This window comes from Polypterus senegalus, chromosome 6 (genome assembly GCF_016835505.1).
Source record: "Polypterus senegalus isolate Bchr_013 chromosome 6, ASM1683550v1, whole genome shotgun sequence".
In the NCBI taxonomy this organism is placed as follows: domain Eukaryota; kingdom Metazoa; phylum Chordata; class Cladistia; order Polypteriformes; family Polypteridae; genus Polypterus; species Polypterus senegalus.
The window spans coordinates 47802748-47820417 of NC_053159.1; the positions used below are offsets into that span (position 1 = coordinate 47802748).

General features: G+C 34.7%; 1 protein-coding gene across 10 annotated transcripts in view; it reads right to left on the reverse strand.

Annotated features, from left to right (window-relative positions):
- Positions 1-17670, reverse strand: part of satb2 (SATB homeobox 2) — a 218572-nt gene that overhangs the window by 85867 nt on the left and 115035 nt on the right. For all 10 annotated transcript variants that reach the window (XM_039755973.1, XM_039755974.1, XM_039755975.1 and 7 more), the window contains 4 exons: positions 14605-14731; positions 13948-14071; positions 8474-8576; positions 583-633 (listed from right to left, as the gene is read on the reverse strand). In XM_039755973.1, the coding sequence (XP_039611907.1) occupies positions 583-633; positions 8474-8576; positions 13948-14071; positions 14605-14731 (405 nt within the window). The remainder of the gene's footprint in view (positions 1-582; positions 634-8473; positions 8577-13947; positions 14072-14604; positions 14732-17670) is intronic.

Below are 17670 nucleotides of genomic sequence, written 5' to 3' on the forward strand. Positions count from 1 at the left end.
ATATTTGTTTTTAACAACAGTACATCCAGTCTCTTTGTTTATATTTGTTTGCCATGACTTTATCTTTGTGACCTGTGGTTAAAATAACGTCATGATTATGTTGCTTGGCATAGAAAGTAAGAAGAGGAAGTTGGTGTAAGAGAAAAATACCCCCAGAGTTAATGTCACAGAGAACAGTTGCTCAGAATCATAGAAAGCTGAATAGAAGAACTGACCCTGCAACAGAGATGTAGCAAATGGCCTGTACAGTATAAACTCATATAATGGTCATCAAGTCTGTTTTTATATGTTTGCTTGCTATATTATAGGCAAGGCACAAAGTACCCCAATTTAAACCGGAGTATTTTTAAATTTACTTTAGTATAACATTTTCCATTTTGGATTCTTATGCTCAGAGTTAAGGTTCAGTCTAAGTTATTCAGCCCTGAGAAGTGTTATTCCAAAAACTAATTGTACATTAATGAAAGATGTCAGCAATTTCAAATTAATTTTCAAATATTTCAACTAGACTTCAACATATTCTGACAAATGAATCTCATTTCTTAATGAGACAGAATATATTATGAAAACAGTGCTTGTTACCTTTGATTTCTGAGTTCTCCCTGCCAGACCACATCTTTTCAAAGTAATCTCCTAAAATAAAATAAAGAACATGCAAAGTGAAAAATTACACAGTAGTAAACAAGGACAGGTCACTGCTTTGCACCCAATGCTGCTGGGATAGACACAGACCACTTAACAGTATGACATGGGTTAACCAGAGAAAACATTGAAATATACATGGAAAATTACAGAACACAAATAAACTTCATGGACAAGTTATTTAACCACTTGTAATTCATTCAAAAACTATGTAGAGGAAATAAAACTTTTCGGGATATATATATAGATCTATCTATCTATCTAGAGAGTTTTAAAAGATTCTGGAAGATTTATCTGTTTATCTGAGTCATCATTTCTTAGCAAGATTACTTGTCATTGTTCGGCATCCACATTGGTATTTTTGAAACCTGGATGTGTGAACTGTTTGCCATCGAACTGCATTTTAAATCTTATGTTAGCTTGTACTTTTGCTGCCGAGAGTTACAATTACATTGGTGCAGTAGAGGAACTTTGAGTTGTAGGTTACCTTCAAAAATAGTTTATAGCACTCTACCTCACTGGTCACGATGCCTAGATACCTCTGTATGATTTCTGAGCACTAGTTTGTACCTGCTGAGTACATCTATATATACATCATCAAACCATTTGACCAGATTACAATTCTGAGGGTCTCACCAACTCTGAATAGGGTGCCAATCTAAAACGCACACCCAAATTTACTGGAAACTGGATTACCTAGACAAAAGTCATAAAGTCATGAAGGGTAATGTCCAGACCCCACATAAAATATGATTTTTGAGGAATTAAGTGAAATCAGTGTGTCACTAAACCTAGTGTTAAAAAGGGCTCCATAGTGCTGGTTATTAAGGCTGCTGTCCTTCAGGTTCAATAAACTAAGGTGGAATTTCTATGGATTTTTTCTTAAGGTACTGAAGTTTTCCTCACACATTTCAAACATGTCTTACAATAATAAAGTGGCAACTTTAAACTGACCTAGTGCAACTGGGTATAGGTAGGTGCATAACTGAAAACTGTTGTGGACCTTAAACATGCCAGGAAGGGCTCAGGATCCTGCAACTGTACAACTGGATTAAATAAGTTTAAACAATGGAAGGGTGGATGGTATAGCTTAAAAGTTACACCTAAATATTTAGATTTTCTTTAATTGTGAATGTGTACATAAAGTGATCATAATTTTAGATAATACAAAATGGTCTGAAGAATGCATAATTAACTAAAATAAAATAATAGCTGAAATTCAATTTGAATACATTATTTCGTGCACTGAAAATTTTTAATGTCAAACATTAACTCTCACTTACTTAACTGTGAAACATACAATTTGTCTGGGGAAACTGGGTTTTCCTTACTAAAATGAGCAATTGTTATTATGATGTGTTAGTCACCGGATTGAGTGATCATTGTCTTCTTTTCTGAAATCCTGCAATGCTGGCATTTATCATGCTAAATACCTTTGTTTTCTAATTTTTGGCATTCTGTTTTCTGAACAATCCAATATTACAACAGTTGCCAATACCATTTTTGTGCATTGTTAAATAAATAAAAATTACCTTTTTATAATGGTATGGGTTCATTTATTTTTCTTTGATCTTGGGAAACTAACTTAATATGTAAAACCGTCTGTGTTATTAATAATACTTGTTTGTATTTTAAATATAATTACCCTTGAATAGTATTTCAGCAAAATCAGTACTATAGTACTTACATGAAAATTTGTGATAAAATCAAAAATGGAAACAATGTTTTCTTCTCGTCAAGTTATCTGATATGCTATTTACAATAAATAGATTTCAAAAATAAAACAAATCTTTTATTTGACATACTAATCTTTTTGCATGCTGAATGACCTGTTTGTTTCAGGCACATTACCCTATTAATTAGCAACTATCCATCCATTCCATCCATTATCCAACCCGCTATATCCTAACCACAGGGTTATGGGGGTCTGCTGGAGCCAATCCCAGCCAACACAGGGCACAAGGCAAGAAACAAACCCAGGGCAGGGTGCCAGCCCACCGCATTAATCAACAACTAGTACCAAAAAATGAATTGATCACTTAACATTTTATTTTTTGTCCTTAATGGTTTTGTGTTCCCAATGTATATTTCAAATGTGAATTTTACATTCTTTTGTAAAGCACATTATTTTATTCTGTGTACTTAAGCTGATGACTCTCAATTAACTCAGAATAAATGATTATAAGAGTGTGCACTGAATGTCCCCTTCAATGGCCTAGAGCAATCCATATCTGGTTCTTGCCTTGTATCTAATAACACTGGGATATGCTTTAGTTTCTTTCCACCTTGAAATGAAAAACTAGGTTAAAAATGGATGAAATGCAATTAAGACTAGAGTCATGTGCATATACTGAATTGATTTGTTATAACAGAACAAATTCAACATTCTCAATTTGCCATCATCAGAAATATGATAAAAGGCTTGAAATTACTTTAACCTTTATTTACTTTTTTATGTTATAGCATCTGTACTTTGTGACCCAGAGTAAACCATTCTGTGCTTTGTGCTTATATTTGTTTAAACTTGAAAGAAAACAAATGACAAGTAAAGGGACTTACAGATAACTATTTACCAAATTTTAGTCCAGAAGGCAAACGTCTGTAATTTCCAATTCAAATATATTCTAAAAAAATCCTTTGTTTAATGACTTCCAATAACATTTTATATTAAAGCCTAGAATGACAGTCACTTCAGCCAATGAAAACGGAATATTTGTGTCACCCAATCATTTTTCTGTACCCATGTTTTGCCATCTGTTCTTTATGATTGCCTCTCCTTTGCATGCTTTCTGTCCTTTATTTTGGGCCATGTTTTCGAAATATACAAACCAAACTTAAAATGATATTCTGTAACCTGATGCTATTTTCCAGCAAACAGAGCTTTCTATTCTGTGTTTTTGGTTGTGTTTACTTTGATCTGGTTCAGGGTATAATTACTCAATTTTTCAAATTCATTTCTAAGTAAAAGACACATTCTTCAGCTAGGCCATCGAAATATGTCTATTTGTAACAGAATCCCATAGTTTAACCTTAGGAAATGATGGTTTTGATTATAAGGGAACCATTTAGTTCCCACTACTTTATTAAAAAAGACATTAACACATAATTCAAACCAGGTTTAGCTATTGTAAGACTATGATGCTTCTAGTATGCAGCTCAACAGCTTTCAGTGCATATGTTTAGAATCCTTGGGTAACAGACACAGGACAAAACAGTTTTGAGTCAGTATATTTTGTGATTATCATATAATAAGATTACTTTGCACAGAAAATGCTCAATAATTACATTGGCAATGCATTTCAGTGGAAAGATTGTGAAAAGTCTATAGATAACAGTAAATAAGGAGTTTTCATCATGCATAAATAAATACAACAGTGCAGCTAAAGATAATGGCAACACTGAGATGCATCTTTGCAATGACAAAGACCAATTCTGACCTGAAAAGCGTCTTTCTAAAAAATATACATAATCATACAGCCATTTACAAAATGGATCCTGACAGGCAGCTGAAGTGCCAAGAACATAAGCCAGAAAACCACTCAACAGATTTGTTAAACACATGGCTTTGTGGACAAGGCACTTGAGGAATACCGATCATGCTAAATGTTAGTGTTAGATGTAAAAAATTATGCACATGACATAACAGAGAAACCTGTCCAGCAATATCTGTTAGTCATATTCAGTGAATCACAATGTTGAACAAAATCCATATACTTGTACAACTTTGTTTTCACACTGCTAATAAGAAAATGCAAGTGATTCAGCACTGAATAAGAGGCTGACTATTACTTGATTTTGTTTGTTGGAAAAAAGAATCCTAAAGGGGAATTTACAAACATGACTTTAGTTGTCCATTTTAAAGTGACTTATAGAGTTTCTTGTTTGGAAGTGAATTAATGAAATTCTACTGGGTCATTGTCAGGCTATCACTTATCTCAGCTGATATTATATGTGGTTTAAAAATCTGTTGTTTTTGCCCTTCACTATGAGTTGAAGTGCATACTGCATACACAAGTTGCGAACAAGTTGAAGCATTTTGTTCAATAATTTATATAAAATCCAGTGTAAAGAAATACCATATATGTTAAGAGGCATGGGAAGTTTGCTAAGGGTGGCACAATGGTCAGTGATTCTAGTTACACCATTGCAGGAGACTTGTTTCAAGTTTTGGCGAGAGATCATTACTGTGTAGATTTGCCCGTATTTTCCTTTTCTTTGTGGACTTCAAACTGAGTTCTCTGTTTTCAGTCTCAAACACACATGTTATACATTAGTTTGCAAGTCTAAACTGTAGGTGCCTGATTAATTGAGCAATGTGATAGGTTGTTGCCATGTTAAAGACTAGGTACTGCCCTGTTTCTGATGATGCTATAGTAATCTTAAAAACTGAATAAAGCAAATGCAGTAAACTGATGGATGAGAGTAAATTCTTCATCCATCATCCATGAATGTACTGAACCAATTTAATTCTTCTTTAGCTGAAATCTTATACCAAATCTTGTTCCATTACACCTGCATGTCCTCTCTCACCACACCTATAAACCTTCTCTTAGGCATTCCTCTTTTCCTCTTGTCTGGCAGCTTTATCCTAAACATCCATCTCCCAATATACCCAGCATCTCTCCTCTGCCCATGTCCAAACCAATGTAATCTTGAGTCTCTGACTTTGTCTCCCAACCATCCAACTTTAGCTGACCCTCTAATGTACTCATTTCTAATTCTATCCACCCTCGTCACACACAGTGCAAATCTTAGCATCTTTAACTCTGTTACCGCCAGTTCTGTCTCTTGCTTTCTGGTCAGTGCCACCGTCTCCAACCCATATAACATAGCCGATCTCACTACTGTCCTGTAGAACTTCTCTTTCACTCTTGCTGATACCCATCTATCACAAATTACTCCTGATGCCCTTCTCCACTCATTCCACACTGCCTGCACTTTCTTTTTCACCTCTCTTCCACAATCCCCATTACTCTGTACTGTTGATCCCAAGTATTTAAACTCATCCACCTTTGCCAACTCTACTCCCTGCATCCTCACCATTCCACTGACCTTTCTGTCATTCACAAACATGTATTCTCTCTTGTTTCTACTGACCTTCACTCCTCTAGGAAAAACACAAAGTAATAACGTAAAACAGAAATAGATAAATAAAATATAGTCCTGCTCTACTGGTTTTTTCCTTGACTGTTCATGTCTGTCTTGTTTATATTTTCCAAAACCCCAACCAACTCTAAGATCAGTAGAGCACAGGACTTAAAACTAATCTGGGGTTAGCTATGATCATTTAAGGATCATTTTTGAGATCATGATTACCTTATAGAGCACCCAAATATTTTAAACACTCAACTTAATTAAAATAATCATGAAACAAATTCATTTATTTTAATAACGTGCCTGGTATCAGAGCAAGTTACCATCCATTAAAAATGGTTTCTGACTATTTGTTTAATTTCTGTGTGAATACCTATATTTCCTGAGTGAAGGGCACTGGCCAAATGAGAGTGTATGTAAGTCCTTTATATTTTGGCAAGCAAGTAACCTGAGGCTGCCTTTTAATTGGTTGCTTTCAGATTTTTCTTTAGGACACAGCTCTCTGCGCCTGAGACACTCCCACATTTATTGGCAGCAAGTTAGTATTCATTTATGTTTTTTAATCTAATGTGATTGGACAATCGTCAACGTACAATTTCAAGCTCATGTCAATGGTTCACAGTTCACACCCACCATTAATGTAACTATAGATGAGTGAACGCCACTTTAGAGAGATGGCAACTTCAAGTGGAACTTCAGAAACCAAAGAAAATTCAGTTATTTCTTTAATGAAACAACCCTTCATAAACTGTTCACTTGAAGAAAACAAAAAGATAAAGGAGCTTGGACCAGGCTGATTTGACCTAAGAAATTTGCAGCAGGCAAGTGATCAAGGGTGATCTTATACACAGACTTTTCCTGCAGAAACTTCACAGGAGGTCAAGGTGTGTCTAAAGAGGATAAGTCTGGAAAGAGGTTGAGAGCATGCGCTGACATCCAGAGAAGCTGGCATAAAAGCAGCTTTGCAATTGTCATGGTAAAGCACTTGGGATGTGACTCCTGGGTGCTAGTGATCATTTTCCCTGGGTGTGCAGTCACTAGCGAGCCTCACAGTATTGGTGGATAGTGGACATACAAATTGCCTGCAAAGAAGAAAGGGGAAGGCAAAAGATGCCACCGAAGTGCTCACTAAGTGCTGTGTCTGCAAACACTGAACTTGGAGCGCCTTTTTTAACAGGCTTCTCCGGTTGTCCCATCCCTTCGGGCAGTTGAGCAAGTGTATGAGATATACTGTATGTGTTTGTGGTTAGCAAAATATTGGTGCATCTTGGGATAATTTTGGTTACAAAACGTGAGCCACTATACAAAAAAGGTTGGGAAACACTGATCTAGACAATAATATGAGGCTAATTTTTTGGTAGGCTTAGTGAAAGGACTCAATTTAATCAGAAAGTAATTGAGAAATTTTCAAGCCTGAAGGAAATGAGGGAAAAATTTATGTTCAAGGAAATATAAGTGTCCTAATTATAAACAAAATTAGGTGTGGATGTAGTACAAGTCAGTTTGAGGGGAGAGTTATGTTTTAAGATGATGGGGTCAATGGGTCTTACAATGTGAATTTGTGTCGCAGCGAGTTGCATGGGACTAAGCAGAGTCACAGCAAGTATAGAATAAAATAAAGCCACAAATGATTCTGTGTGTGTGGTAAATGATAAACTTGGATGCAAAACTTGAGAAAAATCAGAGGAGTAGTGATTATATGATGTGGTATATGACAGACAGAAGTGCATGTTATTGGAAGATTATGGAGGTGGGTGTGTAAACATTATGGTGAGGGTTTTAGCAGAATGGGAAAGTTGGCAGAGGAGTGGGCAATTTAGAGAAAGGTGTAGTAAAGGTTTTTGGTAGAAGGTGCACCTGTTCCTTTTCACATCTATAGGGCAAGTTATATGAAGAATAAGGGGACTGTGGATGTCATGGACCTCAGATTGGGCAGCATGGTGGAAAGGGAATAATTCATTTTAGTCTGGATTTGTCCTATGGGTCTGGTATTGAACAGGCCAACATATGTATTGACACTATGATGAGAACCACAAAAGCATGAAGAATGACCAGATAGACAGACAGATAGATATGAAAGGCACTATATAATAATAGATGTGAAAGTTACTATATAATAGATAGGTTAATTTTATGAAAAATAAGCAATTATAAAAACATTGCCTTATGTATGATGTATATACTTTTGAAATACACAAAAAGTAAAAATTTACAAACGCAGGTTTTCAATTATTGAGCTTGTATCAAAATCCTGGAACAGAAAATGAAGAGAAAGCATGCAAGGTTGGACTCTTTGTTTCTTCTTCATTTCTTTGGATTTGTTTACTCCTGCTCCTGTCTATGTTTCTTTATTTTCTTTCCCTTTCTTGTCTTGCACTTCTTGCATTGGCTGCCTTGTTTCAAACATAAAATACAAATATTTTTACATATCAATGTCAAAACTAGTGGCTTGAAAGTTGGAATCAAAAAATGAGAGGTGCATCTTTAAACTCAGCATGAGAAAATCATTTAACTTGTCTGTGTTCCATCTGTAATAAATATCTTGATGACAGTAAAAGTACAATGCCCACAGAAATTAGTTTGGGATGGTTTGGGCGATTTTAATTGAATATAGATAGCATGGAGGTGATCTATACTTTGCAGAAGTAAACCATCTCTTTTGCCTTGTTTCTTTTTAACTGTAACAAATACATATAACTTATAGCACAGAAAGACAAAAGTAAATGTCTCATCTCACCTTTAATCTTCTTGTACTTTTTGTACCACCTGCCAAACTCTTGGCACTTAGTAGAGGAAACATTGGCATAGTACGTACTGTTAACAATGGAAGAAATCATACTCTGAGGAGACAACAACAGATATATCATTTTTAAGTAATACTGTACTTACTTTAGGACACTGCAGTAAAATCTGAAGACATTAGTCTCTTATAATTCAATCAAATATCAAGAGATACACTATCAACATCATATTACCACAAATTACTAAATTATTATTTTTTAAATACAATGAACACACAAATAATATTACACAAAGTTAACAATAATTTTGCATGTTTACTTATTTTTGCTTTTTATACTTTGATAGCTTTTTGACAGATACTGTGCCTTCATGTATTTTCATATTATTTCTGAACCATCCTCTTATAGTTTCAAAAGTAAAATAGTTTGTTTGGCCTGAGAGAACAGAATGTTAAAATTAAGAAAAATAATATCTCTACTTCATTGTTACTATGGAATTTAATTCATCTATATCATAATGTGCACTAGTTGCGATAACCCAAGAAGTCATAAGAAAATTGAAAACACATTTTTTTGTTTAAAGAGTGTTTCTAGAATCATAAACTGAAATCAATGTGGAATGTAAGGACTGCAGACTGGCACTGTTTATGTTTTAGTTGGCGCTCAGTAAATACTCTATCCGTTACTACCATTATAAAAAGCAGGTGGCATTGATATTGCTTTTTTCAGTTTAAGTTAACTCGTCACCCTGAATTAAAACAACTGTTCCTACCCATCTCTCTCTATCAAATACAAAGAAACTTTGAATTTGTAAAGCTAGATATAATGTAAGGAGCAAAAGGCGTTTCTGTTCAGGAGTCATGAAACTTGTATTATATACAGCTAGTGGACTGACTGCGGCAATTATTACTGAAGATCACATTGTCTTTGTTAAAATCAAGTAGTTATAATGTTATTAACAAAATGTTAAAAATATGGCATAACTATCAAAAGTGCAACTTGAACAACAAAAATGGAATATTTAAGTAATATTTTACAGAAAGACAGTCATATAAATGAATTAAACTGCAGAACATACTTGTAAAATATATGTGGTCTTGATATACAGTTAATAAAAGCATAACAAAGTGTTTCATAATGATATTGACCTAATTAGAAAAACTAAAACCCTTTTAGAGCAGTTCATAATTTAAGTGAAATTATTCAGTTATATTTGTTTCCTTGTAATTGTGATTTCTGCTCCAGACCAATCACTAGGAAAGGAATAGTAGTTGTAGGAAATAAAGCAGTGTTACACAGATTCTTTCAAATAATGAATATGGAAGGGGCTGGAAGAAATTCTGGGTTAATATCATTTAACTAAAAATTTCTCATGAGAGAACTGAAGATGAAACATCAACAGAGAAAGAGATGCAGGTGAGGTTATTGAAAACATTTTCTTATAATCATTAAGAATTCATTTTGAAATAAAGGAGCGAGACTGCACACAAACAAATCATTAGAATTAACTGGTTTAATTAGAGGCTGGTTGAAATCATGCAGTCCTTAGTGTAAAATGCATCTGTTATTTTGAAGGATATTGTTCTAAGTACAGTATTCTTTCCTTGCATGTTTCATATGTACTGTACTGTAACTATGAGAAGGTAGAAAATAAAAGATGTTTACTAATGTTCAATGTTTTAACAAAAACCTTTTAAAGAAATCTATATTAAGCAAATTTTATACCTTTAATATAAGGATTTTACTTATTAAAAATGCCTCAGAAATATGACACAAGTACTGTATGAGAACAATGGGATTTAGGATTGTCATTTGTACAACCTAAAAATACACACAAAGAGAAATAAAAAGAAATATAAAACATACCGCTTTACAAAGCATTGTGGGACTGTTAAAACCTTCTGCCCCTCTGACAGTTACCTCCAAAGTAACTTTGGTTTTGCAGAAAGCTATATCTTGGAACTAACTATACTAATTCTTTTAAACTCGGTTTTGCTCTCCATTACTTGTTAAGTTTATATTTTCTAATCGCTTAAATTTATCATATGCAGAATGAATGATTTTTTTTGTAGTTTTGGATAACAGTAATTACTAATTAGGGGATAACAATCTAAAATAGAAACAAGACAATCTGAAGAGGGTAGTATTTGACAGTCAATATGTATGTAAAATGCAAGTAATATTTTCTAAGAATTTGGCCTAAAATCAATAAGCGTCTATCAAAGTAGAATAACCATACTGTGGTCAAACCACTGATGGTCTGTGTTTATTCTGCTCACTTGATTTAAATATAGCAGAACAATGCTATATTTAAATCAAATAAATATGGTTGTTAAAAATGATGAGAGTACACGGAATTTACATTAGTTACTGAGTGTATAAAGTAAAGCCTGACATGGCAGTTAAAAATGTGAGGTTGTTTATGTTGTTCACCACAATTATAAGACCTAAAAAGAACACTTTAATATGTAGGGGTTGATTTGGTAGGAGATTCAGGTTAACATAGACTGAGAGTCTGAAGAAATAGGAGGCTTGGTGACAAAACCTTTCTGTTTCACTTTGGACATGGGGAAATTAGGAAAAATAAAAAAACTTAATCCTCTTGATAAATAATACTTCAGGATTTGCAAAATGTTTCAATGTGAACAACATGTAAGCTTTTAAATTCATTACCTTTATAGTAAAATATATTATATATTAAACCTTTCAAAAGTAAAATAAAAAAATGCAGCTTGCCACTAACAATGGTTAGATATTTTAGAATGTGCACCTTAGAATTTAAAACTGAATAAAATATTGTTTTGGTCAATCAATCATTAGTAATAAACTAACTAGAGAATTAAAAATTATAAGGTTATCAACAGTATTCAGATAGAAATACTCTTGAAAGGTTAGGTTGTAATATTGCAGGATGCTTACAAAGATGCATTCAGAAACAAAGATAACAGCAAAAATGGATGAATCTAATTGAAGTAATTAAAATTGCTGGTTTCTAGTGATGTAGAACAAGCTAAAAGGTGAAGCTGTAAACATTAAAAAGCACTGAGAGTTTTAAAAATTGAAGAAATATGCAGAAAGATCTGTGCCACTTGCTTAGAGAGGTCTTTGGGTTCAAAGTAAGAGGGCATTTTATTTCATGGAAACCAGCTTCAGGATTGAGTCAGCATGCAGTGAACACCAAGTAAAGTATAAATGAGCATGTCTCATGGTAAAAATAGGTTTATAGCTTTGGATTACCGATCCATTGTGTGCAGCGGAATGTCCAGTCAAACAGGAGAAAAGAATAACACAATTTTAGAAAGAAGACTGATGAAGAAGTGAAATGACCAGTTGGAACCATTAGTTTTTGACAATCAAAAGTGCCTCATTTGACGTCTACTGTAGCATATTTTGTTCTTGTTAGGACTTTGGGTATGATTGTTCATGCAGTATTAAAACCTGTCAGCTAGTACCGTGAGTTTATCTAGAAGATCAATGTGGCTGCAATAGCTACTGGCTGTTACTAACTCAATCGCTTTGTAGCCTATAGCATGCTAGAGCATTGGAGGAGCCCGGGAAGGCTAGGAAAAGGATTTCTTCAAGCCAAAATTTGTATCAAGTTAAGTTTGAATTTTAATATAATTTGGCCTTAAAAACTTCATGAAATTATTTGTAAATATAAATATGCAATATCTATGTTTGTATATATACCATACATATTTGTATATAAATTCACTGTTCTTTGCTGTTTACTTTGTTTTGTGTCATATTAACATTTTATATTAGTAATGCTTGTACATTTACAATTAGTTATACGATCTCTAATGCTGCTAGAATACACTCTGGCTCTTTACAGTCCTGCTTCGTTTGAGTTAGGTAATGTGGAGAAGTGGCTTGGCCATTAGCCAACACTACTCTATGTCCCTAGCATACTGTGCTTCCCTATGCAAGTCACTTAAACTATCTGTGCTTCTAATAGAAATATGCCATTCTCTAAATATAAAATATGTTTGAAACAATCATAATTAGGACGGCACGGTGGCGCAGTGGTAGTGCTGCTGCCTCGCAGAAAGGGGACCTGGGTTCGCTTCCTTTGTCCTCCCTGCGAGGAGTTTGCATGTTCTCCCCATGTCTGCATGGGTTTCCTCCACGTGCTCTGGTTTCCTCCCACAGTCCAAAGACATGCAGGTTAGGTGCGTTGGTGATCCTAAATTGTCCCTAGTGTGTGTTTGGTGTGGGGGGTGTGTGTGTGTGTGCGTATGCCCTGCGGTGGGCTAGCACCCTGCCCAGGGTTTGTTCCTGCCTTGTGCCCTGTGCTGGCTGGGATTGGCTCCAGCAGACCCCCGTGACCCTGTACTTGGGATATAGCGGGTTGGATAATGACTGACTGACTGACAGTCATAATTAATACTGATTATGTAAGTCACCTTGTGTAAAGGCATCTTCCAAATGGTTGTAGTAATAAAAATGGTTTTAAAATTGAGGAATTGATTAAATAAATTGAAAAGTTAAGTAAGGATTATGGCAAGCATTTGCCCTTCATGCAAAATCCAAAAAGGAATCTAGAGATAAATGGATAAAGTGTTTGCATGGAAAACTGCAAAAGTGATGCAGGGAACTACAGATGCACAACCTCCATAAGAAGTATCCTATTTTATTGCAAATGAAAATCATTGCTGAATTTTAAATTATCACTTTCATTTAACAGTGCAATTTAAAGTCTTCAGTAATTTTTCATTGCAATTGACAAAGACAAATCAGAGTTTTGAATTGAATATTTTTTAAAGCAATACCCTCATTGTAACTGAGGAGAAATTTATTAATCTGCTCATAAAGCAACTTGAGTGTTTAAATCATTTAAAAACAACTGAACTAACTAGTTAGAAGGAGAATTTTTAAGAAGAATATACTGCTGTTATGGGGTCCAACCTCGCAGTGTCAAATAAACCTTTGTTGTTTGTAGTTCAAAGGAAAGGTGAAAGATCAAATGTCAGACATGTTTTATATGCCAATGCCTCAGCGTTTTTCACTTTTAATGTCTCTATTCCTCTTAACACTTAAAACATTGAATAAAAACTTGATCACAGAAAAATGAATGCCTCATATCTCTATTCACAACAAATGCTATACATGACTAATAACATGTTAATAAAACAAGTTTTGGTTTAGACAACCAGCATTTTGCCACAATTCAAATCCATCTCTCAGACAAAAACCTTTGTCCAGTATTCTGCAGCCAAGAAATCAAGCCAAAGAAGAATTCCTTCCACTTACACTGATGACTATTTAGGGTTCTGATTATAAGTGCTCATCTTGTAACACTTTATCAACACCCCATTGCACTAGATTAATACAAAAATATCGTAAAAATGTATTTTCTAACTAACATGCTTAAAATCATTTTCTTTATCAGGAGAATTCTGCCTTTTGTCACTAAGCTTTGTTTTCTTTCTAATGGATTTAGTATTCTGCTACAAAAATCGATTCCAACCTGTGAAAGTGGGCATTCCTTTGCCAGTGTGCTCTGGTTCATTTCCTTCAATAGCTCTTTGAGTGCATTGCGAACTGTAGCATGATTCCATTGCTCTGCAGGAAGATCTTCCAGCTTGGCACAGCTGTAAAACAGAAGTATACAATATGCCTTCCTCTGATGACCACTTGTTGAGAAGATTTGAGAGTTTTCTTGCATTTTTGTATTTTTGTATGGATAGCATGGATGGAAGCACACAAGAGAAAGCTAGCAAGCATCATTAGTCACAAAGAGTCATGTTCTTAGAACACACTTTATGTTTTACAAGCTGGTAGTGTAACATTGACAATAAAATACAGATTGAATCCATTCATCCGTACATCGATTTTATTTTGCTTTTACTATAATAGCCTTGCAGTGCCTGCATTCAATACTGTCAACACAGAACATGATGAAGAACAGAGCACTGAAAGGGATACCGGTTCTTCACATACACACGTTTACACCCACTTATCAGAAAATTCTGATTTATTATTGCTTTCCTTAGCAATATGTAAATTATCTATAGGATCTAATGAATGCCAATACAGACTTGGTTAGAGCATGCAAACTCCATAACAGTTGTGTTAATATACCATTCCTTTACATGAAAAATGCAATCAGCTTAGCAAATCTTACCTTTGCAGCTGAATCTTTAGTGTAACAACATGGTACACATCTTGCAGCATGTCTGCTACAGTAGCCTCTGCTGCATCAGTCAAGTAATGAATTGGCAATGGGTTCCAACGGCCAACTTTGATGATACCTGTTAGAACAAGGCAAATGACAATATTCCTCAGTAGGGTCTAGATAAACACCTAATTTTCTGAAAATATCTGTGACACAGCTTTGAAAGTATTGATTAGATAATTAGTGTTGCATTACAAACAGATCATGAGGAGGTCTTTGGTGTAAATGAACATGTCAAAGGAAATAAATAAAAAAACAGATTTGTTATATTAAATAATAGCAGGAGTACCCCGTGTTGCCCGGGAATCTATAACCGGTGAATTTCCCAAATGAAAGAAACAGAACATACATAGAAACAGAACAAACAGTTTTGTGATTGACATTTTATTGTAAGTTCCTCCACTCTGGATTCTGTTTGCTGTGGCGTTTCAGACGCCCTTGAAATAGACGTTGTTGTGGCATCTGAAGTGGACGTTCCAATTGTACAGCTTTTTTTCGGTGGCATGGGTATATTAGTGAAAAGCAGAACAATTATAATGTGTTACATGATATTACATACGGAATAAGCACCACAGTGAGATGAATTTACGTTATTTTTAATATGTCGGAAACAAGGAAATATCACCAGTCAGTCAGAAAGAGCAACACTGAAATTGTACTGTGAGTCAGACAAGTGCTGCGTTTGGGGAAAATGGTGAGGGAAGGATTTTTTAAGGCGAGTCTCTGTTCAAATGTGCTTGCATATAACGGACATTGGCAAGAGAAATACAGCACTATCAGTGCATGAGGGAGTGTGACGTGCGGAAATGCGGGTGTGTCAGCCGCTCACGTGCACTGGGTCGTTCACGTTTTACATCCATACGACAGTTCCCCTTCACCTGATCAAAGCAGTCGGCCTTCTCATACTTGGACACTTCTGCCATCTCTTGGCAATTTAAAGAAACATGGGAAAAGAGCGACACACAGAGACCAAAGCTGCCGCTAGATGGCGCTGTAGTGAATGTCTGTTGCAACGTGCAGCTATCTTGTTGAAGATAAGTACGGGGACGTGTGGTGAACATTGTGTCAGTGAAAAGGTGCCCTGCAGGTCATCATGAACATTTTTCCCAACCAAACATAACTACATGACCTTCTCCTGGTCACAAATGAGCCATATCCCCAGTTTGGTGCCGATCAGACGCCCGGTGCAGATTTAAATAGCAGACAAACAAACATACATACACACATTGACTCTGCTTTATATATTATATATCATAACAAATACTGTACTACCTGGAAGTACTTTCAAACATTCTTCCTTGGGGTTTCATGATAAAGTGCTGTTTGGCAAATCATAAAAATAATCCTTTATTTTGGTACAAGCTTTGTTTTGGTATGGTTTTTGTACAGATTTTACAAAACTTTGAATAATTTTTCTCTCTTATCTAATTGTGCTACCCTACCACACTATAATGCCAACAATCAAGAAAATCATAAGATTTTTAAACCTGTCTCTCTAAATCCACATTTGCAATAGCCATCTTGGACACAAACATTGCATCTGCAGGCCTGTCTGTTTTCACCACTTGCATTTACCATATATGTATACTGTATATGTATTATAAATTTCAAACAAATGTTTGGCTTTTTCTAATGTGGCTAAATTGGTATGTCTTATGCTATGAACCACACCGAGTAATACACAAAATATATTTTGTTTGCACTGCCAAAAAGTATTATAGCTATTCATGCCTTCAGCCACATGAAAACATTTGCTCTTTTACATAAAGGGAAAAACCATATGAACATTAGCTTTGATGATAAACAATTATACTTTTAATAGCACATTCTTGCAAAATTCATCTCACTCTAACAAAGGGCTCAGGGTCAAATCCATATTTTATTCATTTCCTGGGGGCTCACCACACTTACAGATGTACGATACAAAAGAATGCTAATTAATAAATTATTTATTTTAGTTTGTCATATAACTCTCTTTGTTAAAATATACTTTAACCTGCAGATTTTATGATTTCAAAAAAGTATAGGTAATTATTCAGAATTAAACGCCATGGCCATTAACATTAAAAAAAGGCTGCGTGGCAGAATCATGGGGCTTGGTATTCCATCATTTCTCTGTGTAATGAAATGAAACAGAAATTGAACTTTTTGAAGAAATTAATTTCAAACTTTGAACTAAGCTAACAAAAGCTATTTAATAACATATTTTGTACATATGTAATCCAAAGTGCATCTATTTCTAAAGCAGAAAGGGCATCCAAGTAACAAGCCAATTTTTCAATTAAGTATTTTTTTCCCCAGTTATTTCATGTTCATCCATTTTAAAGTAGGTTTAAGCTTGCTTTCTTCTATTTTGTTAGTGCTTCTCTGTGGTACTATTTTTCTATGTTTCTTTTTATTTTTTTCTATTAAAGAAAGAAAGAAATTGCAGAAATAAGCAGCTATTATTTGAACAATACTCTAGGGATTAACAAAATGCACTCTCTATACTGTGTCTCTTCTGTCTTCCCTCGGTGCATTGAAGAAACCACACAGCAATTGTTTACTAAAATGCCTTCACTCTGTCTCCAAATTTCATTAAAGCTGTAATTTAGAAATAAACATTCTCAGTGTTTCTCAGGCCTCAACACAGCTTTGGTTTCTGACTATCTGGGTGGGAGGTGTGTGGCAAAAAACAGACTGAACAATCATGGACCAAGTATGAACTCTTAGATAGAAGATAGCACCTTAAACTCCACTGGAAATCATGAGCTAGGCATGTTGCAGAGTATATAGTATTACTAAGTATACATTCTAATATATCATTGTTACCTTTGGGCATTTTGCTGCAATTTTCTGATCATCTTTTATCAAGGCTACAGTTTTGTGGATGTAATGTATGAGGGTTCAGAACAGCTCAAACTCCCTGCCCTTGGTATTTCACATATGCCAGTAACAATGAACTTTAGAAAATTAATGCCAATGTTAATTGTCTGAAAACTAAAAATATATTCATATATTGTTACATATAGTTAA